The 25,943-nt window shown below is 38.2% G+C and overlaps 1 protein-coding gene across 19 annotated transcripts in view; it reads left to right on the top strand.

Moving 5' to 3' along the window:
* Window positions 1–25,943, top strand: part of DOCK10 (dedicator of cytokinesis 10) — a 280,570-nt gene that overhangs the window by 157,427 nt on the left and 97,200 nt on the right. For all 19 annotated transcript variants that reach the window (XM_078328693.1, XM_054257992.2, XM_035306599.3 and 16 more), the window contains exons 5-14: window positions 221–293; window positions 876–998; window positions 1,253–1,387; window positions 11,526–11,709; window positions 12,967–13,052; window positions 13,380–13,463; window positions 13,582–13,737; window positions 22,744–22,965; window positions 23,163–23,285; window positions 24,831–24,913. In XM_078328693.1, coding sequence (XP_078184819.1) covers window positions 221–293; window positions 876–998; window positions 1,253–1,387; window positions 11,526–11,709; window positions 12,967–13,052; window positions 13,380–13,463; window positions 13,582–13,737; window positions 22,744–22,965; window positions 23,163–23,285; window positions 24,831–24,913 — 1,269 coding nt within the window. The remainder of the gene's footprint in view (window positions 1–220; window positions 294–875; window positions 999–1,252; window positions 1,388–11,525; window positions 11,710–12,966; window positions 13,053–13,379; window positions 13,464–13,581; window positions 13,738–22,743; window positions 22,966–23,162; window positions 23,286–24,830; window positions 24,914–25,943) is intronic.

The following is a 25,943-nucleotide window of genomic DNA, read 5'->3' as shown; positions in this document are numbered from 1 at the left end:
CAAGTTTTAAAATAGAGATTTACATACTGGAGATAAGATATCATGGTAAAGAAAGTTAATACTTCCAAAGGAAATGAGACCCTCAAAAGATTACACTATTTTACAAAAATGTGTAAGAACCCCAGCACCATAGCTGTTATTACTACCTGGGGAGCGACTTAAAATGAAAGCAGTCTCCAATGACAAATCAGAATCTTTTTCTTTTTCTTTTTCATATCAGAGCAGAATACAAAGCAGAGAAGCTTCCTTCCCATTCCTTTGAGATTGACCATGAAGATGCTGATAAGGATGAAGTAAGTGAATTGTTGAAAGTGACATGTTTAAAACATGAGGATAATCAGTTTCTGTCTTGCACCAAAAGGTTTCACATTCTGACCAGTTTGTTATAAGTTGTAGTAGCTGTTGGTGGTAGGGCTTTTAGTCAAAATGAATCACGTTTGTTTTGAAATTGAACATACTTATTTAAGATGAGTAGGCCGGGCACGGTGGCTCACGCCTGTAATCCCAGCACTTTGGGAGGCTGAGGCGGGTGGATCACGAGGTCAAGAGATCAAGACCATCCTGGTCAACATGGTGAAACCCCGTCTCTACTAAAAATACAAAAAATTAGCTGGGCATGGTGGCGCGTGCCTGCAATCCCAGCTATTCGGGAGGCTGAGGCGGGAGAATTGCCTGAACCCAGGAGGCAGAGGTTGCAGTGAGCCGAGATCGCGCCATTGCACTCCAACCTGGATAACAAGAGCGAAACTCCGTCTCAAGAAAAAAAAAAAAGATGAGTCAAAGAGAGGAAAAGAGTGAGTCCCTTTTTTAAATGCAGTGTCTAGGATCTGGTATCCACAAAAGATGGCCGTGATGCTAATATGCCTTTCCTACAGGATACAACTTCCCACTCATCTTCCAAGGGGGGCGGAGGAGCAGGAGGAACTGGAGTTTTCAAGTCTGGCTGGCTCTACAAGGGGAATTTTAACAGCACCGTGAACAACACCGTTACTGTCCGGGTAAGGAGACATCACGACTCATCTTTGTCTCTGTCACCGTTCTTAACACTCCCTCCTCTGGTCACAGCACAGAGGAGAGCCGTTTGCATTGAGTTTATGTTTCACATAATATTTTATTTATGAGGAAGTAGGATGTTCTACTCTAGAAAAATGTCCTAGAAATACAGCACTCCTGAAGGAATTAGAATAATTCTAATTTCTATGAGTAATAACACACTACAATTTGAATAATTCTTTATATCTTTTCCTTTCAGTCATTCAAAAAGCGCTACTTCCAGCTGACTCAGTTGCCAGATAACTCCTACATTATGAATTTTTACAAAGATGAGAAAATATCCAAAGAACCCAAAGGATGCATCTTTTTGGATTCTTGTACAGGTGTGGTGCAGGTGAGTAGAAATACCTTTTCCTCTTTGGGATTTTTTTTATTTGAAAAGTATATTCAACAAATATTCATGGAATATCGGATATGAGCCAAGATCTGCTCTAGACTCTAAGGCTTCTGTGAAAAACAAGGCAGCTTGATCTCTACCTTCACAAAACTTACTTTCAAGAGAGAAAGAAAAACGGGAAATAGGCAAAGACATGAATAAGCAGAATGGAATCAGCTGGTAAATTTTTCAATAAAGAAAATAAACAGAGTAACGGGGCTGGGTGCGGTGGCTCACGCCTGTAATCCCAGCACTTTGGGAGGCCAAGGAGTGTGGATCATGAGGTCAGGAGTTCGAGACCAGCCTGACTAATATGGTGAAACCCCATCTCTAAAAAAAAAAAAGAAAGTAAAAAGAAAATAAACAGAGTAACAAAAGGGAGACAGAAGAGTGGTGAGGTTGAAAAGGAATATTAATACTCAATAAGGGAGAAGAGCATTTTTGAAGAGAGATCATTTGATCTATAGACTAAAGAATGAGCAGAGGGCTGGGCGTGGTGGCTCACGCCTGTAATCCCAACACTTTGGGAGGCTAGGGTTGGTGGATCACTTGAGGTCAAAAGTTCGAGACCAGCCGAGTCAACATGGTGAAACCCTGTCTCTACTAAAAGCATGAAAATTAACCATGTTTGTGGTGGCCAGGTGTGGTGGCATGTGCCTATAATCCCAGTTACTGGGGAGGCCAAGACAGGGGACTTGCTTGAATCCAAGAGGAGGAGTTGCAGTGAGCCGAGATTGTGCCACTGCACTCCAGACTGGTGACAGAGTGAGACTCTTTCTCAAAAATAAAATATAATAAACAAATAAATAAAAATAAAGACCAAACAAACAAAAAAAGAATGAGCAGAGGCAACAAGTGTGAAGGTCTTGTGGCAGGGCAAGTCTCATATTTTCGAAGAGAAGCAGAAAATTAGCATCTGTGTTTACTGCTGTGTAGAGAACCTCTGAGATAATGAAATTCAGTAAAGTAATATGTAAATGACATAGAATTAACATATGCACTTCACAAATGTTATTTTATAATTTATAATGATAGAGTAAGTTGATAGTGTATATATGCATTGTCTTTCTTCTAAGAGGTGGTTTTCTTCAAAGACAAGGATTCCATTGATTCCAAAGCGTTTAATTTCAGAAACAGACATAATGCTTTTAACAGATAATGGTCTGTAAGCTCTCAGTCTTCAAATTATTGTCCTTAGTATGAAACTCAACATGGACCACTATGGCAAAAGGAAGCAGAATAATTCCATAGACCCCATTTGGACATTTTACTTTCAAAATACCTCTTCCTACTCTGATGAAATAACTGACCGTATTCCCTTTTATGTAATCATGGAAGCAATCGAAAGTGTTTTAGCAATCCTCCCTCAAATTTCACAATATGACACTGGCTCACTGGGGTCCAGGACACTGTTTCTGGTCACAGGCCATTGGAGAAGTGCTTCTGTTACCCTCAAACCTCAGCACTCACCTAGCTTGTTACGAGCTGAGATTACATCGTGGACCACTACCAGAGGCCCCTGGATATGTGGATTCAAGTAGAGTTCTCTCGAGTCATTTAGTCCTGGCCTATTTCTGGATGGTTTATCTGTTAAAATCTGGAATTCTTCCAGGAAGCAATAAGGCTGAACTTTAAAAGGAAAGAATTAATTGTTTCTGAGCGCTCCGCTACAAGTAAAGGTAATTGCATTTTAACACAGATGCCAGCTTTCCATATGGAAAGGGCAATAATGATCTTAATGGAGGATGGAGATCGTTTTCTATTGTTGGTCACAAAGGACACTTTTTGGCCTCAGAAACAAGTAAAACGTTAGCAATAAAGATCAATAACTGCATTTTATAGACACTGAGCCAAAAATTTTAAGTATTATCCTTTCCATTTGTACTTAAAAGCTTTCTCTAGCAAATGAGTCATCATTTTTAAAATAAGTATCATTGTAGTCTTTTGTTATATATTAAGTTTGCAGAAACACAGGTTAATATGTTCTATTTTTCTTCTTCAAAGAATCATAGAACTTAGTGCTGAATACATACCTTAGTGCTCTAATTTGCCCTTCCAGTGGAGGAACTGCTTCTCCATCATCTCTTACTTAGATTGTGTTTCAGTCTCTGCTTAAACATTGCCACGGAAAAAAAGGAGTCTTGCAGGAGAAAACACAAGCTTGGTAGTCACATAGGTCAGCATTGAAATACTAGTTTTACCATTTACTATCTGAAGACTTCTAGAAAGTTACTAGACCAATTTGATCCAGGTTCCCTATCTGTAAAACTAGAACAATGTGAAAAGAACTGGGGAGGTAGTGTATTTAGCCTCTCTCATCTGGTTCTTCTATTAATTTTAAAGGTCACAACCCAGGATATAGACATTCCATTATGGGAAAGCCCTCCTGGTAAACCTTGATTTACCTTCCTGATATTTTTTCCTAACTGTGCTAATTTATCTATTTCTTTATTTATTCATTAACCTATTGATTCATTCAACAAACCCACTTAGTGCCTTTGACATGCTAGAAACTATACCTAGATATGGGGAAGTCAATTCTTTATTGAAGTTAGTCTCAGAGAGGGGCATCGCAACTTGCTCGCTGTCACACAATATCGTAGGAGTGATGATGGAGGTGTGCATGGCAGAGCCCATGGAATGCTCTGGGAACATGAAACAATGATGAACTCTTTCAGCTCAGGCTGTAGTTCTGTACAGAAAAAGCTGAGCCTGTCTATAGTATTTTCCAAGGTGGATGTGGCACATACATCTTTTTAAAACTTCACCTCTATCCCTGCATTTAGGTTCCTCTTCATCCAGAAGCTTTATCCAAGATTCTCTACGTTCTTTGTATAGGAAAGGACTGGTTTCTTAGGATCACTCTGGGGAGACAAACCCCTGGATCACTTGTCACTTCGTGTGTGGGTCCCAGTCCTTACATATTTGCTTATAGTTCTTCCAGATGTATAAGTTTTTATATCTGGAGAGAAGAATTTGAGTGAAATAGTGCAAGTTTAACAATTGCTCTAGTAAGCTCTCAGGCATAAAATGTGCCTAAAGATGAATCATGTACACACAAAAGCACAGAGCAAATGAATAACTAGGATGAATCAGACCAATTTTGTGAAGAATCATTGCCAGGTTCCATTGAAGCAAACAAAAAAGGGGAAGAAAGTCTCTGCCTCAGAAAGTACTACTTAGCATCTGGCATTCTTAAGGAGTTCAAGTTCATAATAATCCTTAGTGAATATGCCATTTCAGTTTGATTCATTCAGACCTAGTCCATGTCATTGTTTTCCCTTGAATAATTTGGAAATCTTAGACGTATATTACAAGGGTGGGCTTAAGTGGTGAGAAACTCCTTCCCAGCTTTCTGAGAGACTTTAGGTAGTGTTTATGACTGACAATTTCCTGAATCTTGGCCAAAACAAAACAAAACAAAACCTAATCATGGTTTCCTAGTTTTTCATAACATCATCAAACAGTAATAGATCTGTTTTACTGGCCTATGCCTCCCAATCTGGAAGAGAACTTGGTTTTTGCTACTTCAAGTTTTTCTCTGGGACTAAGGGATATTTAGGTCTGTGTTATCCTATCTTGTTCCTTCAGTTCACGTATTCATTCATTCATTCTCACATTCATTCATCTATACATTCATTCATTCCAGGTTCTGCCACTGTAGAAGAGAATAACAACCCAAGAATCTCATCTGTCTTAGGTCCCTATCTCAGCAACGATAATGGCCGATGTCACTTTAGACAGGCTTACATGGGTGTAGACAGTATGGAAGGACACAGTTCATTTCCTCCTAGGTGCTGAGTCTGCCACCATGTGGATATGGGTTCCAAGACAATGGCTTCATGTGACTAACCAAAGGCTAGAAATGCAGATACCTCCTGGAGGTCAAGCAGCCCCCTACATGTGTGAAAAGAGGCCAGGTGTGAAAAATAGGGACAGCTTAGACCAGTAGACCTGGAGAGTGCCTACCTAAAGAAAGCAAGTCAAATTGGAAGCAGGGGAAAGAACATTACAAGGAAAACAAATCTAGAAGCCAAATATGACCTGTAAGCCTCCTGTTAGCAAATTCAAGCTCTGAAAAATCTCACTTCCGAGAATAATAAGGACCAAAACGATACTTGTAGTTTTCTTCATCTATTATTTGACAGCACTTGATGGAACATGAATTATGATTGTTCCATTTATTAAAATAAAATTTAGAGAGATAGAGTGGCTTTCACAAGTCACAGAGCTAATGAATTGCAAAGTTTAACTTGAGGCAGAAGACTATCCAAAATTACAGACAGTTGCCTAAAGAAATGATGTATTATCATATATAAAATAGACATACCCACATACATGGAGAGAAGAATTTGAGTGAAATATTGTATTTTTTTACAGGCAGGAACCAATTTAATATTCTACCTACATAAGTTATGTGGGCAGAAGAAACACTACAAAGATTTGTTCATGTGGAGCTTTCAGCAGTGAATTTTAGATATGGGATTCATTTCAGCAAATACTGTATATATTGGAAAACTCACAGTGTGCCAACCATTGTGAAAAGAGCAAACTCTGAAAAGAATGTGGCTCATGTATTCGAAGAGCTTCCAGGATGTGGGAAGGATGCACAGAAAAAAAAATACAGTGCATGCAAATAGAACAAGTGACACACCTCAAGCAATAAGTCCTAATAACATATGCAAGATGAAATTCCATTTATCACTGCATGATGCCATGTTATATTACACATCTATAATATATGTATGTGTATATATGTGTGTGTATGTTATCTTTCTGCTTATTTGCTTCCTGACATTTCATTTCACTAGAAGGTAAGTTCAATGAGGGAAAGTACTTTACTTGAATTTTTTCAGTTCTCTGTGACTGAAACATAAAAGGTACCCATTTAATTTTCATCGAATGAATGAATAAATAAACCTACACAGAGTGGAGAGGATTTCATGGAAGGCAGCCATTGATGCCAGAAACCTTGATGTGATGTTGTATGATTCCCTTAAGACTCTTCTTTTGTTTCTTTAAAATTCTGTGCAAGATATTAGCCACATAATAGGTATAATTAAATATTTTGTTTGGGTAGCTTCCCTCTTGGATATTCAGTCCTCCCTTGGCTTTAGTGATTTTCTTGGAATATCAGCAATTTGGAACTTCTTCAGGGGAACACTGTGGAAGCAGAACAGTTTGCCACAACTCATTCACCATATCATGACAATAGGACATATTCACAGGTTCCCTAAACAAAGTAGTTGCCGGAGTCCTGGAGGCCGGGAGTGGTGGCTCAGGCCTGTAATCCCAGCACTCTGGGAGGCCAAGGCAGGCAGATCTCCAGAGGTCAGGAGTTTGAGACCAGCCTGCCCATAATGGCCGAACACTAGCTCTACTAAAAATACAAAAAATTAGCTAGATGTGGCTGTGAATGCCTTTAATCCCAGCTACTCAGAAGGAGAATTGCTTTTACCTGGAAGATAGAGATTGTAGTGAGCCGAGATCATGCCACTGCATTCCAGCCTGAGTGACAACAGCAAAACCATCTCAAATAAATAAATAAAAACGAAGTAGTTTCACTGGCTGGAAAAGACACTGATAAAAGAGACACAGAGGAAAACTGGGGAGAGTAAAAATAAGAATGTGACTACTTCTTGATTACTTCTTGAAGTACAATTTTGAATTGTCCTTCAAAATTATTAAAATGTCCTATTGAAGTGTCCCATTGATTTTCAACTTTTGTCCTTTTTGCTGTTCTATATGACATTATCTTTGAGATTCCAGATAGCAAGATCAAAAAACACTCAGGCCTCTTTATCTTTCCCAAAATAAGCTTCTCTGGGCTGCAAATAGTTCTATTTCTCTTGAAATAAAAGAAGGTTATTTAGTTCTTGAGAAGTTTCAAATAGAATATTTATCTTAATTATCAGTGTCCCTCTTTGAGAAACAAGATTGTAATACTTTGCTCAAAGTTTTAAGAATATTTTTATTATATTGTTGAAGCCAGCGATCGTATTTAATTCATTTGAAATACAGAATGCAGTTTATTTATTTTTTATTTATTTATTATACTTTAAGTTCTGGGGTACAAGTGTAGATCATGCGGGCTTGTTACATAGGTATACACGTGCCATGCAGTTTAGAAAATCAAGTCAACTTGTTTATACTTTGTAATGTTTTATTTCAAAATTATGTTACATCTTCGGCATCTTCATTTTAAAGCAGGCTGCAGCTTGATCCGCCTTTAGTTTGGACCCAATACAAACATTTTAGGTTGCTTTTTATCTCCCCAATCACATTATTTCCAGCATCAAATTCATCAAGCCAATTCTTTCATTTGTTTGTTTTCAAGACAACACTGAGATTTGCTTGCATTTTTCTGTAAACAAATACCTAAAAATATTCTAGCAAAAGTTGTACCCCAAACTCTGGACATTTTTTGTTCTTTTCTGAGTGTCTCTTTCCTTCCTTCCTTCCTCCCTCCCTCCCTCCCTCCCTCCCTCCCTCCCTCCCTCCCTCCTTCCTTCCTTCCTTCCTTCCTTCCTTCCTTCCTTCTTGTTTGTTTTTCGGGTTTTTTTCTTTGTTTGTTTTTGAGACAGAGCCTTGCTTGGTCACCCAGGCTGGGAGTGCAGTGGCGTGATTTAGGCTCACTGCAACCTCCACCTCCCAGGTTCAAATGATTTTTGTGCTTTACCCTCCCAAGTAGCTGGGATTATAGGCATGTGCCACCACACCTGACTAATTTTTGTATTTTTAGTAGAAACGAGGTTTCACCATGTTGGCCAGGCTGGTCTTCTTAAACTCCTGGCCTCAATTGATCTTCCCACCTCAGCCTTCCAAAGTGCTGGGATTACAGGCATGAGCCACTGCACCAGGCCCTGAGTGTCTATTTTATATTCCTGTTGTTTTTTGAAGGAAATGGGGCTGTGACAGGACACCTGTCTCTGCAGGACCCCACCTGCTTTGCAGCCATCTTGTCTTTGCCCTTAGACTGTCTATCAGTGAAGGTTACAGAAAGTTTTGTAGGTCTTCTTCATGAGAACATCCCAGAACTGCGTGTGAGGGCACATGGAGAATATCTACCCCATTCCTCATAAGGAGATCAGGGCGTCTAAAAATCTGCCTTCAGAAGGAAGCTGCCTAAATGTTTGCTTTGCACAGTAACGTTGGAGGCCATGGGCTTTCTGAGTACCCTCCATTCTGTTTACACTGCAGTCAAAATGATTTTTTCAAAATGCAACTCTGACCTTTTGCTTGTCCAAATACTTCTATTCTATGTTCTCATAGAACCCAGTACCTCTTTTTCAAAACATTTATACAAAATTTAAGTATATTCATTTTCTGATTTCACATTTGTATGATTAACTGCTTAATGCCTGCCATTCCTATTCTGCAAGTGCAGGGACTGGCTATGTTTTTGCCCAGCACAAAGTATGAATGCAACAGATACGTCCTTGATGAGTGAGTTGTATCACTGCACTAAGCACTGAGAATACAAATTTAGGTTCTGCCCTTCTAAGACTTGTGAACTATAAAGAGCCAGGCCTGGGACTAAGTCATTACAGGTCAAATAAATAAATAATATTTGACAGTAATACAAAAGTATGGACAGGAGCAAAGGGCTCATCCTTGGAAGAGTCTAGAATGTGATGTTTGAGCCATGAATTTTCACATGAGAACCATAGTTAGCATTTTAGCCAATTCTTTCTCCTTTAGTTCCTGAACTTGACTTTTTCTTGAGGCTATGTATTCTCAAGCACTGAGAGGAACCACAACTCCCAGGCCACAGATGCCCCTTTGTTGTGCCAGGGCAATGTCAAGAAAGGAGACCAGCATCACCTGAGTATCTTCTGTATCCCCAGCTCTGTGCAATGCCTAAGGCAGCTCAGTGGGTGGGATTAGTTGTTAGAGTATATAGGCCTTATTTTCCCTTTTCTACCATTTGCTATCAATATAATCCCAAACACATTTTAATTAATCTCCCCAAGCCTCAGTTTCATCATATGTGAAATGGAATAATGTGATTTTTCCCATAGAGTTGTTACGCATTTAAATTAAATAATGGCTGTAAAGTACAGAGCCAGTGTTTAGTAATTGTTGTGTTTGCAGTAGTAATCTTGTTACTGTGAATGGTGAAAGGAACAGCTATCTGGGGACAGTCTGTGAGAGCATCCCAAAGAAAGAGGACATTGCTGAAGGGGTATTATAAATTTTTGCTTGTCACCAAGAAATAGCAATCCTGTTCTCAAAAAGAATTGTATACATTGGTATTTAGCCACAGCCCTACACACTGATCTTATTTTATGGCTCTTCTCCTTTTTGTATTCTACTTAATAGAGTTGTCCTAAGTGTTAGTATTTGCTCTATTACAATTATGAGTAAGCTATAGGCTTTAGAACATATTTATAAAAATTGAACATCTGCATAGGAATTGCCTGGAGCAAATCAAATATGAAGTATCTTCAGTAATCTTCCCAACAACCACCCCTTTAAATAACACCAGTTTGTGTCATTAGGGGAAAGTTCGCATTTTGAATGAACATTCTAATCTCATGGCAGGAATATACAATATTGTAACAATTTGTTCTTGGGTTCCCCCTGCTTTAAATGTCCCTCCCTGAACTTTCAATAGCCCATATCTCCTTTTTACAGATTTCAAATCAGACATCTCCTTTTTACAGGTTTCAAATTAGAGATCTCCTGTGGGCAAAGACCTGCTTCTGACCACCCAATTTAAAGTGCCCACTAATCACACCAGCTCATTTGAGTTATCTGCACAATGGATAACCTTTGCTTTCTGATAGTTTGTTCATTCCTTCAATCATTCATCCACTTATCTCTTCTCTACTAGAATGTCAATATGGAATAGAAACCTATTCCAATAGAATAGGAACTCATTCTGTTCCATTAATAAAATATGACTGTTTTTGAACCGAACATTATTGAATCCTTCAAGTGTCAGCACTATTACACGATATGGTGGTTAGCAAAACTGGCCCAGTCCTCATGGAGGTAGCCTCACAGGAGACATGTATTTGTCAAAACAAACAAACAAAAATGAATAAGCAGATAATTACAAATCATGGTACATGCTTTGGAGGACAAGACCTTTGCCCCTTTGTCCTAGACTGGAAAATTAAGAAAGTTTCATTTGAGATCTGAAGGGTGATACAAATCCTGTAAGTACATGAGGGCACACACCATGCTCACTGTACTATTGAGAGCATGTGTGGTGGAGGGGGCCAGCCTGCCTCAGGCCTTCCTAGTGGAAGCAACAAGAACATGACAGGAACACATTCAGGAACTAGAACAAGGCTTAATGGGTTTTTAATGGGTTGGTCACAAAATGCCAAGTGGAGATGTCAAGTTACAGAAGAGTCTGGAAGTTGGTGAAGCCAGAGCCAGGAAAGGAAATGGGGTGTCACTGCACATGGGTGTCATTTGAAGCCATTGGAATAGATGAGAAATAAAGGAGAGAAAGGAATCTGAGGCTTGGCCAGGATTCTCACTAGAGGTCATGAGAAGGAAGAGCTGGGAGGGGAGGTTGAAAAATGGCAGCCAGTGAGGTGGAAGGAAAACCCTAATAGAGTGTTGTCATGGAAACTGGAGAAAGGTGAGTTTCAGATAGGAGGAGGCAGCCATCATGTTAATTCAGCTGCAAGGACAAGGAAGATATGAAGAAAGAAATGATCCTTAACGTAGTATATGGCAACACAGAGCCTGTTAGCGATCTTGGCAAGAGCTGCCTCTGGGATGTGATAGGGTCAGACACCCTCCTGGAGTGAGTCACAGAACATAAAGTGAGAAACTCAAAGAAACTCTTACAAGGAGTTGAGAACGTACTCAAGCACATGCCCATGACGAAATGTTTAAGCTAACATGTCCATCCAATCAGCTGAAACCTAAATAAGATATTTCTTGGTACAAAAACTTTGAGAAAAAACAAACAAAATGATCGGACCCATCTAAAATTTTGTCTTGTTTTGGACAATTTTCTTTACGTTACCTATCTGTATGGAAAGACGTTTGGGACCTCAAGCCCACAGAAATTGTCTCTAGCTCAAAGGCTTATTTTTTGGTATTCTCTTTTTCTGTCTTTTTTATACCACAGAATAACAGACTAAGAAAATATGCCTTTGAATTGAAAATGAATGAACTGACCTATTTTGTGCTGGCAGCTGAAACAGAGTCAGATATGGATGAATGGATCCACACCCTCAACCGCATCCTGCAAATCAGTCCCGAGGGGCCCCTCCAAGGGAGGAGGAGTGCAGAGCTCACTGACCTGGGGCTGGGTGAGAGCATATGAAGCCGTCTTCCTTCCTTTGTCCAGCGTGACCCGTGTTTTTGATTCACTAAAGCTGCTAGGCATTGTAGTTGCTGTCTGGTCTAGCTCATCCATCCTGGAGCTGTTTGTTCCAAGAAATCACTAAATCACTCCTGAATCTTTACTGCACAGTAATGGCCACCACACATAAGTACAATTTGGAGTCAACTGGCAGTGTTTTGAGGCTGCCCCGCAGCAAATGATGTTGAGAATAATTTCTCACAGCATCAAAAATGTGCTCATGTCCAGTGGGACATTATCTTATAGGGGGCATTTTGTGGTTTTTAGCGTTTCATTGAATTAATCAATTAATCTTGTGCTCTGTAAAGGCAAATATGCATTCCTTCCTTTTAGTTAAAAAGCAGCTTTCATTTATGCTTTCTGATCATACTGTGATCAGCTTATATGTAAAAGTTTCAAAAATTATGCATGGCAATAAAAATTTTTATAAGATTAAAATTGTTTTCTGCCCATCCTAACTCCTTCATAAGAGTCTATTTCATTTTATGCAAAGAGAAGGGAAAACAAGAGAGGAAAGAGTGAAAAGAAGGTTAGAAAGCAATTCTGTAGCTACATAGAAGGCAAGTTCAATACCAGCAGAGTCAGTCACTCCTCCCAAAAGAAAACTATTTGAAGATACCTTGCACAGCATGTGGTACATTAGAAACCAAAGCATCTTTAAGTGCTCCTAATCAAAGCCTCACAGGCTCTAGAGTGAAAGAGCCATGGGAAATTGAGGGGAAAAAAAATATTGTTGATTTTAACACAACTACTGTATGCCATAGTAGGTGTTTTACATTTATGATTTACTTAATAATAACAATCGTAGTATTAATGTTTGCAGTGTCTTAAGTAGCTGAAGCAAGAAGGTGGATTGTAAATTGATAGCCCAAGACCGAGAATTACCAAAAATGCATACATATTTTTAAAACTTTAATATGTATTAATGAAGTAAGCCAAGACACCCCAAGTATAAAAATCCAAAGTTCTTGTGGACACAAGATGTTATCATGGCAAGAATCCCAAAATGATCATCAGATTGCCTGATTTCCAAGCCCAGATCACCCAACAATATCGAGTTCTGGAGTCAGAACACAATGAAAGCTTAGGCTCACCAACATCCCTGTTAGCTCTTAAGTCTAACTTAGTTTTGTATGTCACAGGCTAGAAGAATGTATGATTCCTGAGTAATATTTAAAAACCTGACTTGGTATGTCTTTTTAAGATTCACTGGATAATTCTGTAACTTGTGAATGCACACCAGAGGAAGCAGATTCATCAGAGAACAACTTACACCCAGACTTTGCAAAGGTAATAAAGTTGACATTGTACTTGCAAACAGTTTGAATTATTTGTAAGTAATTGCTTGCACAGAAAAGGCATAGATGCTTTCTTTTAAGATTTAGATTAATAAACTAATTCAAAACTTGCCATTAACCTATGTTTTTCTTAACATAGGAAACATGTTTTCCTTAACCTTCCTCAAAAAGGAAAGATACTTGTATAAGATTTGCCAAGTGTTAATGGATAATACTAAAATGGTGATAACACTAAGAGGCTGCTTCTTGGCCACGTGGATGTGTCTGGGGCTGTATCTGGGTATTTAGACACCAAGGACTAACCCAGTTTTCTCTGTAGTACCTCACAGAAACAGAAGATACTGTAAAAACAACTCGAAACATGGAGAGGCTAAATCTCTTCTCGATAGACCCAGATATAGATGTAAGTCAAAATTCGTTCTCAGCAAATATGAACTTGATCCAGACAGCTGGGGATTATAATTTAGAATTTCTTTTTTATGTTGGATGTTCGGTGACTAAAACGTTCAAAACTTTTTTAGACCTTGAAACTTCAAAAAAAAGATCTCTTAGAACCTGAGTCTGTGATCAAACCATTTGAAGAAAAAGCTGCCAAGAGAATCATGATCATCTGTAAAGCCCTCAACCTCAATCTTCAGGGATGTGTTACGGAGAATGAAAGTGATCCAGTAACGAATGTAAGTTTCTCCTCTGTTACATCCTATACCATTCAGCCAACATTACACCACCCTAGTCAAAATCTTTCCTATTCCTGCTAATTCCAGGCACTGATTTCACACTATCTAGTGTATCAGGGAATATTATTAATAGCATTTTCCCACATTACACAAGTGTACAAGTTCTAAAGTAAACACTTTGTAATATACTATATGAAGAAAGTATAATGAAATGTTAATATATTTTATCAATATACTATAATAAAATTTTCCCTTTAACTTAAAGAAAAGCCTCAAAAGGACGGTGTTTGGGGATTCTTTCTATTAAATCAGCGTAGTGGTTTAGAGTTTCCTATGGCATTGTTTGTATCCTCTTAGTGGTACTCAAGATGGCTTTTTTTTATTTTTTTGAGACAGTCTTGCTCTGTTGCCCAGGCTGGAGTGCAGTTGCACAGTCTTGGCTCACTGCAGCCTCAACTTCCAAAGTTCAAGCGATCCTTCCACCTAAGGCTTTCAAGTAACTGGGATTACAGGCATGCTCCACCATGGCTGCCTCGTGAATTTTTTTTGTATTTTTTATACAGATGAGGTTTTGCCATGATGGCCAGACTGGTTTAGAACTCCTGGGCTCAAACTACCCACCTGCCTCACCTCCCTAAGTCCTAGGATTACAGGTGTGAGCCACCACACCTGGCCAGAGATGGCTTTTACATGGATGTTTTATTTTAATATTTCTTTATTTATTTTCATATATATTAGAGAAAAATCAAAGCTAACAACTGTGACTTCACAGACTTTATTGCTAAGGACAAGTTTAAATAGTGAATCAAGTAAAATAATATTAGATGGATGTCAAATAAATATTAGTATGATGGGACATGTAAATAGCAGAAATGACAAAGGAGCTTCACTGATGTTTGTGTGAGCTGTCTTGAGAACTTCCTCTTAGTACTTTATCTGGTAGTCTCACTAGACTGTGAATGTATGTGTCGAAAGGGAGGATTTTATGAGCATAAACATTATTAAGTGTTGTATTATTTTTTAAAATCACTTATTATTTTATATCAGTCTTGATCATATTAGTATCCTAATCAATATAAGGAACAGTTAATATTTTGGCGTATTTCTTTTTATTCTTTTAATGCATTCTGTTCTAATTTCTAATCCATTTCACCTCACAAAGGAAAACTGATTTCCAGATTCTTGATAGGAGTCCCATTGGCCTTGGAAGGCAGAAACCACATTGTTTTCACTGTGAAATGGGTCCACACAGTCCCATGCCTTCCTCTAGTTATGACCTGGTGAAACTAGCCTTGTTAGTTGTGACAGTGAGTGGCTGGCAGAAAGGATTAACCCCTCGGAAGACTTTGCTTGATACCTATTAACCTGTGTCTTTTTCTTTTTTATAGTTTAATGAATTGTTTGTTTTTGGTTTTTTGTGTGTTTTTTTGTTTTTGTTTTGTTTTTTAATATTTTATTGCATTTTAGGTTTTGGGGTACATGTGAAGAACATGCAGGATTGTTGCATAGGTACATACATGGCAGTGTGGTTTTCTGCCTTCCTCCTCATCACCTATATCTGGCATTTCACCCCATGTTATCCTGTGTCTTTACCACCTCAGTGATTTGCTTTGAGCCTCTTATCCCCAGGTGTAGATAGAGCAGGATCGGGTCCATGAAGTGGACCTCTGATTTAATGAGGAGACGCAAATGAGATGTGCCATTCTGGGATTAGATTGCCTGGCTTTCCAACTCACAGGTTGTGCCACTCTGGGCAACTGGCTTATTCTCAGTCGTCACTCCTTCAAATGGAGATAATAACAATACCTATTTCAAGTGATCGCTGTGGTTACACATGGTACCATATCGAAGGTACTCCGACATTGCTTGGTACAAAGTAATTGTTCATTAAATATTTAACTGTCATCTAAATATGTGAGAAATTGCATTGAAATCTGTCAAAACTGCATGCAAGTTATTGATATTTGTATTGATATATGTGAGATTTTTGTTGACAGGTAAGCTAAAATGAAAATGTGTCACCAATAAGAATCTTGTTGAACAATGGAGTTTTTTTATATTCTGCAACTTTAACTGTGTACTAGGTGTGAATAGAAATGAAAGTAGGTGAAATCAGGTTTATTCATGTGTCTGTTGTGAGCCAGACTTGTCCTAAGAACCGGGAAAACAGGAAGTAACTAGATAAGCAAGGTCCCTAGTCTCGTGAAGATTAGATTCTTTTTGAAAACAGCAGGAAGTAAACAAGAAAACTATTTAAGTGCATATTGTGCAGAGTTCTTTAAAAGAAATAAATATGAAGAAATGTATTGTAGAAGAATTCGGGAAAGGGTTACTTTAGACAGGATGGTCATGGAAGGCCCTCTCTGCAGAAGTGACTTTTGAACAGAGACCTAAATGTTGGGAAGGTCAATAAGGCAGGTCAGGGGAGAATCTTCTAGGCAGGAGAAAGAGAAATACAAATGCACTGCGACAGGTAAGCTTTAGCAGGTTCTAGGAACTGAAAAAAAGATAGGGAGGTGAAGTAGAGCCTTAAGCTATAGTGAAGAGTTTGAATTTATCCTAAGTGTGAGTGAAAGCTATTCAATCATTTCAAGTACTTTAAAACCAAGAGTTAAAAAAAATCAAGGGTTGTCCAAGGAAAACAGGAAGCTATACCACCGTTTATTACATGGCTTAAACGAGGGCTAGCAAGGGAGAAAGTGAGAAATGGATGGATCGGACTAGTGTTTTGTAAATTGAGCTGAAAGTCTTTCCTGATGTGTTGGATATACTGGATAAGGGGAAATGAAATCTCAAGGATGAGTACTGGTTTTTGCTTTGGACAGTTTTAAACATGGTAACTGTTTACTAAAATGGTAACACTGGAGAAAATTTCAGAGTACAGGTCAAAAATACCATTACGGATGTGTTTCGCTTGTTGGGACTATTAGCTATCCAAAGAGAGATATCTTATGGACAGATTCAAATGCAGATTTGGCAGCTGGGCACGGTGGCATGCCTGTAATCCCTGCACTTTGGGAGGTCAACGTGGGCAGATCACTTGAGGTCAGGAGTTCGAGATCAGCCTGGCCAACATGGCAATACTCTGTCTCTACAAAAATACAAAAATTAGCTGGACATGGTGGCACATGCCTGTAGTCCCAGCTACTTGGGAGGCTGAGTCAGGTAAATTGCTTGAACCTGGGAGGTGGCGGTTGCAGCGAGCCAAGATCATGGCACTGCACTCCAGCCTGGGTGATATAGTGAGACTCCATCTCAAAAAAAAAAAACAAAAAAATGGAGTGGCCATGAATGGAAACACAGATTTGGAAGTCTCATTCAAATCTCCATAATGTGGGTCGGAGGGGATCTAAAAATATCTATGGCCATAGAGAAGTGGCCAGGAACCAAATATCTGAAGGATGAATAGAGAAGTGACCAAAGAAGACTAAGAAGGAATGGCTGTTGGGATAAAGATAAACCAAGAAATACTGTTTTATAAAACCGAGAGAGAACAGGTCAGCCGTGGGAGTGGAGCCAAGAAGCTGAGGAACATGAAGTAAAAGAGGAGTTCATTTGGACAAAGTGGAGGATGTTGGTGACTGTAGCAAGAGCAACTTCCATGGAGTGGAAAGTGTTAGGAGTAAGTTGATTATGCTTTCTTGTAGGATTTTAAAATAAAAATAAAACAAAAACCTAGAAACTTAGTCCTGGAAACCATTTGGAAATATCAGGAAAGTTTACCTGTACTCGTCTGTTTTCACACTGCTAATAAAGACATACCCAAGACTGTGTAATTTGTAAAGGAAGGAGGTTTAATTGAGTCTCAGTTCAGCATGACTGGGGAGGCCTCAGGAAACTTGCAATCATGGAAGAAGGGGAAGCAAACATGTCCATCAAATGGCAGGAGCAGAAAGAAATGGTGAGCAAAAGAGAGGAAAGCCTCTGATAAAATCATCAGATCTTGTGAGAGCTCACTATCATGAGAACAGCATGAGGGTAACTGACCCCATAACTCAATATCCTCCCACTGGGTACCTCCACGACACATGAGGATTATGAGAGCTACAATTTAAGATGAGATTTGGGTGGGGGCACAGCCAAACCATATCATTACCTCAAATGGTAATGTCACTTAGTCACCTTGTTAAATAAAAATAGATGCGATTTTTGACCAGAACATATTTAAATGTGATTTAAAATGCAATGTAGAATCTGAAAATCAAAGATAATGGGCTTTTCTTTCTACTACCAGGGGCATATGACTCCCTCCACGTGGAATCCGTTCTTTGTACTAAGGCCCATATTGAGAAATGAAATGTTTGTATTTGGGCCAATTTCCCAAGGCAAGAGAACAGAGCCAAATACAGAGACCCAAGTTAGTGCACCCCTTGGTATCTGTCAGGCCAACGGGTTAAGCTGATTTGGAATATTTTGTGTGTTAGTGTTGTTTTTCATTTTACAGTTGATACATATGTTGAAAAACTAGAAAATTACTTTAGAAAAATAATTTCATTGTGCTTATGAGCAATAATGCAAAAAAAATGCCAGCCTCACCTTCACAGCAGTTTATTTAATGCTATCTTTTAAAATCATTGTATATTTATTCAATGACACTCCTTCATTAGTGAAACTATTTTTAAACCCATTGTTCTGAATTCAATGAGCATGTTTTAAATTAATTGAAATATTTCTCCAAGTTGCTTAGGAGCCAACTCCTGCATTTAATGAATGAGATTCTAAAGCTGCCTGAAATGACATCCTCGTGATGAGAAAACAATGTTTGACAGCATGTAATTTTTTAGTCAGTAAATTGAAAACCAAATTCAAGTTGATGGTTTTAGAGTATAAAATATTTCTTTGAAAATAGAAATTGACTCCGAAAAGCTGAACTAATAAAGCCACATCACAGAACTACATTTAAATTTTTATCTTTGTGAGTTTTTTTCAGAAATGTACAGAATTCTAAACACAAGAAGCCTATGACTTAATTTGTTAGGCTTTGCAAATGCTTTGTTAAATGAACGCTTACTGAAAAGCCAGTGATTTGACATTTATTTTGAAAGGGTGTATTGGAAGAAAGAAATGAATCACCACATGAGCTTTAATTTTTGATGGGCTATCAAAGTAGGTATTTATTTCCATTCACAAAGTAGAAATGAAAATCAAAATGCAACACTTCGGGACAAAATAATAAGGATTTTGCTTTGACCTTCACTGTGTTTTGAGTTCCCACTGGAGCTGTTTTTCTGTAATTTTTGCATTTTTCAACTCTTGGCAGACTACCACTACCACGAAACAAGAGTTTTTCTAAATTAATTTAAATTGATATGTTATAAAACTTTTTACTTTGTAATTGCTTTATATTCTTAAAAATAATGTATTGAATTTATCTTATATACAAAAACTTTTCTTATAACAGTAAAGCTGGCAAGTATTGCTAATATTAAGAAATTGAACTTGTCCCCCTGGTATAAACTAGTCACATTACTACGTTTCAAAAGACAGGAGATACCGTTAAGCATTTAACAAAACCCACTATATGAGTGAGTCTGTGTAATAATAAACTGGATCACAATATGGCGTTTCACTATAATCTGCTTGTCCACAGAATACTGGTAGAGATTGCCATCAACTCAAAATTAAGCAGCATTTTAAAACAGTGAAAATGCTTGTTTGTATATGTGTATTCCAACTTTAATCACATAAATGTGTAACTACGTGTATGTATCTGTATGTAATATATGTATAGATGTACATATGTATATATGTAATTACATACACATATATCGCTTGTTTTGGTTTTTGTCTAATTTAATCTCTGTTGCATGTGACATTTTTCTAGTTGGCCATGCTTTCCTTCTGGAATCTTTCTTTTGTTCTGCAATACTCTGGCAGCATTTAAAAAAAATTTTATTAGTTTGCTTTTAAAAACTTTTCCCTATTTCCCAATCTCTTTTACACATTGTTCTCCCTACTCACATCTTCATCTTTTCCATGTTGATATTTCCCAGAATCCAGTTCCAATTTTCTTCTATTTCATGGATTCAGTAGGAATCCACAAACAAACAACTCTCAAGTCTAGCTCTCCAACCCAGTTTCCTTGACTCAGCTCAAAACACACATCCAGCTGCCCCCTGGGATGTCCTGCAGATGACTTTATATGTCCCATTTAGAATTCATCTTTTATCTTTATCTCCTATATAGGCCAATGGTATGATCATCCACTTCTATCCTGTATCCTCAAACCTGGGAATTTCCTGTATTCATGCCCCCGTGAAACTTTTTCTCCAATCAACCAATACAAACACATGCAAAGGATTTCCAAGATCTTTGGTCATACTTCCTTACTGTTTCTCAAATGCCTCTCCCACAAACACCTCCTACCAATTTTTCTTTTTGCCTCTACTCTGATCCCGCTCTAATGTTCTTCTCCTGTGCTCCTGGACGTCTTATGTCTTTGCACATGTCACTCACGATACCTACAAGTTCCTTCCAACCAACTCTTTACCTAATTCTTACTTCTTTAAAATTTGACCAAGAAATTTTCCCTTCTTCTCATCTTCCATAACTTTCCCATTTTCACATCTTCCACTTCCTTCCTAGCCTGGAGGCTAGAGGCTAAGAGGAGATCTACATATAGGCTTGGTTTTGGGTGAGTACCCAAGACCTGATGGGGGAAGAAAGCCATGAAGAGGCACAGAAGCAGCCTGCCCTGGATGCTTCTGCAGGTGCAGGGCAGCCCAGAAAAGGCAATTAGAAAAGATGGCTGGTATGCTAGGGAGACTGGTTAGTATGAACCAATAAGTAATTGGTTGAACAAGTAAGTAAACAGATTCAGGGTAATGAGATCCCAGTTGCTCACTGTTGGAGGACCTACTTATCAATATGAAAAATGGGAAGGCTAGAATGAACCCTCTAATGTCTGTATTGGAAGCAGAGATATAAACATGAACTAATTGGTGTTTAATAAGTATACATATACAGACAGAGATAAACTCTGTGTGTGTGTGTGTGTGTGTGTGTGTGTGTGTGTGTGTGCATTTCTTACCTCCATGTGATGGAAGGGCACAGAGGTAATGATATCCCAGTGACAGTGAGCACAACAAGCACCTAGATCTTCATTTGTAAATGTCACCCTCACTATAAGGAACCAGGGCTTCTTGGAGAAATATCTGGAGCATGAGAAGTATAGGGTAAGCCTGGAACATCCTATTTGATAAAGAAATACTCAAAAAATGATGGAGATCTGCCAAAAAAGATGCAGAAGTTACTTTAAAGGAGTGCCTGTAGCCAAATCTGGGACAATTTGAGCATCACATTAACACTAATTATCATGAGAGCCAAAATCAATTGAATAAAACAGTAATCCACGTGTCTATACTTGTATTAATTAATTAATTGATTGATATCAAAATAAGGGTGAAGGGAAAGCTCATCCTTACAGTGGAATACCAGCTGATAAGTGTAGAATGATGGAACTGGAAAATCACCATTGGTCACCATCATGGTGGTAGTTGACTGCAATGGAAGTTACCAATGGAGATGAAGAGTAGGGTGGGTTGTGTCTGATGAGTAGCAAGACATAAGGGTAATCTCAGAATATACTTCCCCAAATACAAATCAATTGCCAAAGGGAAAATGGTGACCTTTATAATGGAGAAAATTGGCAGATACCAACATGATCAGAAGATCAAGGTTAACATCACAGTTGCTGAGGGAGTTGACACTGTGTGCTCTTGATACAATGAAGTGTGAAAATCAAGCATCAATCTGAGATTTTACTGCCATAAAAGCAGGGTCTGAGTCCTGTCATGAGGACACTTACAACAGACCCAGATTAAATGTATGTCAAAATGTATGTCCTGTATGCTTTAAAAGACCAAAAACATTAAAGAGAAAAAAAAAAAACTGAGGAACAGTTTTGACTAAAGTAAATTGAAGGAAAATAGCAGAAAAATATAATGAATATTCCTAGGTGGGATTCTGGACCAGAAAGAAAAACAGAGACATTATTGAGTCAACTGGCAGCATTGAAAGGGGCATGTGAGTTGCACAGGGGTTTTAGACAAATATTGCTTTCCTGACTTGGATGGCTGCATAGTCATTAGGCAGGTGAGTGTCCTCATTTGGAGGAAACACTCACTGGAGTATTGAGAAGAGAAATACTATTGGAAACTTGCTCTCAAAGCATTCAGACTGGTTATAATAGGTATCTATGTGTGAGAGAGAGTATGTGTGTGTCCATGTGTGTGTGTGTGTGTGTGTGTGTGAGTGAGAGAGCGAGAGAAACAGGAAGTTAACAGTTGAATCTGGGCAAGGGGGATAATTAAAGTGGTCTTTTGCACCTTATACACGACCTTTCTCTCTCTTCAAAATTATTTCAAGATAGGAGAAAAAATAATTAATATCTGTTTTAAGAATTCAATGAAGATACCAACTTCTCTTAGGAAACTTCCTGCCCTCTCTGCCAACAGACTCCCTCACAGCCTGATGCTCACCTACCTACTTGCCACAGTGTTTTAATATTTATCTGTGACACTAATGTATTAGGAGTGCCTTAGAAACAGTGACAAACACATAATAAACGCTCAGTAACTGTTAGCTATTATTATGATTCTATCAAACTGTGATAAAAAACAGACGTGGTTTTCCTAGTGAAGTCCAACCACAGTGCAGTCTAGAAACTTCTAGGATTTCATTACAGTTTTCGAGGGCCTAGGAGACTGAGGTGGCATGTATTCTCTAAGACTGTAAGGGAAATAACTGGAAGGATTGTAAGGCCCAACACACATGCAAATGCCACATAAGGAAGAGAGTTCTGGGCAGGGAAACTAGAGAACCAATGAGGTACAGTACTGGGATCTAAGGCACCTGCTGGAGGACAGGATTCCGGGTCACTGAGTCAAGGGGAGCTGGCCTGCTGCATGTATTTTATCAACTGCTTTGTTAAATGATGAACTAACGAGGCTGTCGCATGCATAATGATATTATGTCAAAAACATCTGTTCTTCCTTTCTCATGCAGATTGAGCCTTTTTTTGTGAGTGTGGCACTTTATGACCTCAGAGACAGCAGGAAGATTTCTGCTGATTTTCACGTGGATCTAAATCATGCTGCTGTCAGACAGATGCTCTTGGGGGCATCTGTGGCTTTGGAAAATGGCAATATTGACACCATCACTCCAAGACAATCAGAAGAACCTCACATCAAGGGACTTCCAGAGGAATGGCTAAAATTTCCAAAGCAGGTGGCACTTTTGTTTACTTGTGATGAGATGGAAAATACTTGTTCTGTTATTCTTACCAAGAGATCATATAAGATGGGCAATTTCCTGAATAAAAATTCCCTTAAAGTGGTCCTTCCTTTTTAAAAAAAAGATGGAATTTTGTAAATGTGTACAATGTTGTTTCTTCCATGCTTATTAGCTGCTTTCTTCGTACATAGGCTGTATTTTCCATAAGCAATCCACATGCTGAGATTGTTTTGGTGGCCAAAATTGAAAAAGTCTTGATGGGAAATATTGCAAGTGGTGCCGAACCTTATATTAAGAACCCAGACTCCAACAAGGTAATGTATAATCGTATAAATAACTTCATTTTCTTTCTTTCTTTTTCTTTCTTTCTTTTTCTTTCTTTTTCTTTCTTTCTTTTTTTCTTCTTTCTTTCTTTCTTTGAAATGGAGTCTCTCTCTGTCGCCAGACTGGAGTGCAGTGGTGTGATCTCAGCTCACGCAACCTCTGCCTCCTGGGTTCAAGGGATTCTCCTGCCTCAGCCTCTCCAGTATCTGGGATTACAGGAGCACACCACCACACCTGGCTAATTTGTTGTATTTTTTAGTAGAGATGGAGTTACACCATGTTGTCCAGGCTGGTCTTGAACACCTGACCTCAAGTGATTGGTCTACCTTGGACTCCCAAAGTGCTGGGATTACAAGCGTGAGCCACTTTGCCTGGCGAACTTCACTTGCTTTTAAGAAACAAAGCCACACTTCCTTGCTGAATTATCGAGTTTGTATGTCTTGAAATATTCACTTATTGGTGAAATGAATATCCACCAGAAAAATTTTTAAGTATATTTTTTTGGTTTACATTCTTTTGACTCAGTAATTTCTGACTTCTGAGAATCTAATGGTAGAAATAAATCCAAATGTGGATAAAGCTTTCACTCCAAGGATCAGAGTATTAATAATAATGAAACGTTAGGAATCATCTGAGTAAAAGCAAGTGAATGAGACATCAGCAATGCTGATGATGAACAAAGTGCGATATACAATTGTATACAAATTATAATAACACTTCAGTGAAAAAAGAAAGAGGAAAGAGAATGCTGTGCTTTTAATGGTGGAACTACAGGCAATACATTTCTCCTTTCTTCTTTTCTATTATATTTTTTTTAATAATCAAATATTACTGTTTAATAGAAAATAAATATTAAAAGTCTGTATTTTCTATGCCAAAGAAATATATTGGGGAAATAATTTACAAGAATTGAATCTGAGCATGTATGACAATTTAGGGCAGAGTTTAACATATTTATGAGAATACCTTAATTCGGTGTTTGGCAAACTATGGTGTGCAGGCCAGATCCAGCCTACCACCTGTTTTTTTAAATAAAGTTTTATTGAAACACAGTCACATTCATTTATGGATTATCTATGCCAGCTTCCCTGCTACAGAAACAGAGTTGAAAACTTGTGACAGAGAATATATGGCCCATGAAACCCGATATATTTACTATACGGCACTTTATAGAACCAGTTTCCTGCCCTTTGCCATAACAAAAGGGGATATAGAATAAACTGTAAATGTAAATTTGCTAATACTTTCCATTGAAGATATTTAAATCTTTTAAGACAAAAAAAAAGGGAAAATAGGTTGACATTCCAGGACATGGATATTTTCTACATTTGAAATTTCCAAGCTAAAAAGAAAGAAAGAAAAGTTTGAACACAGAGAACACCATTTGGTTCTTTGTAAGGTGAACTCCATGGGTCAGTAAGATAGAGTTATGCTGTTTCAGCATAAAATAATATGAAAAAGTATTTAGTATTATTTTATATGTACAATTTGTAAAGTGCTCTTCTAAACAATATTTGTATTTATTTTTTCTTTAGTATGCACAAAAGATACTAAAATCCAACAGACAGTTCTGCAGCAAATTGGGAAAATACCGTATGCCTTTCGCTTGGGCAGTAAGGTAGGTTAACAGTTGCAACCAACAGATGAGAAATATATTTAATGTTGGCATTGGAAGCTTCAGCTTTGAACATTTTTGTGTTACCTATTATTTTTAACATGTCTACACCTAGAAAAATACTAATATGGTCATCTTCATACACATCTTGAGCTTCCCTGAGACATACATTTTACAACACAGTTTAGCAATGCAGTTTATAACAGAGGGCCGTGGCACATGTACCATGTGTGCATGACCAGATATGCTATGGGTACTTGGTAGATATCAAATCAATGTCATAACTTGTTTATTCTGTATATTTGACTTAACAAACCTTTGACATTATGTCAGTCTTGAGAGTCCAGTGTGCCTGAAATTCAGATGGACGCACTATGTCTTATGCAGCTGCATGTTTTCATCTATGCCTAGAGCTGAGGCCTATATATGGATGTCCAAATGAAACCATCAAACCAATCATTTAAACTCATCTTGATTTTGATAGTGTTTAGCCTAGCCGAATTTATCAGTACCAGTTGCCTCTCTGATAGAAAGGCTGAGTTGTGTGGACACAGAAGGACACGTCATTCCCTTGGATGCATAATCTCTTCATGAAGAACCATAATTGCATTTCAGATCTGTTTAATCATCAATTATTATTGTCCTCCTCAATCTCCTTACATCTTTATTAGTATAAGAATTTCTTGAATGAAGAAGAGCCTGGCATAGACTCATAAGACTAAAAGGTCAGGAATGTACACACCGAATGAACTAAGAAAGGTTAGAGTTACAAAATAAGACAGCCTTCATTCGAACTTGGTAGCATTATCTCAATGTATCCAACTTTAAAATACAGAAGAAAGAAAGAACCTGTTCATTATGCCATTTTAAATTCTCACAGTTCCCAGTGATTTATATCCAGAGTAAACCTACCAATATTTGCCATAATTTGGAGGTTGTTATTTAAAGTTGGAGGTGAGTAGGGGCAGGAAGGAGAAATGTGGAAGTTTGGGCAGCAGTAAACCGAGATAGATTCATGCGGTCTCCAGGAATT

This window comes from Callithrix jacchus, chromosome 6 (genome assembly GCF_049354715.1).
Source record: "Callithrix jacchus isolate 240 chromosome 6, calJac240_pri, whole genome shotgun sequence".
Classification (NCBI taxonomy): domain Eukaryota; kingdom Metazoa; phylum Chordata; class Mammalia; order Primates; family Cebidae; genus Callithrix; species Callithrix jacchus.
This window is presented reverse-complemented; position numbering and strand designations above follow the sequence as displayed.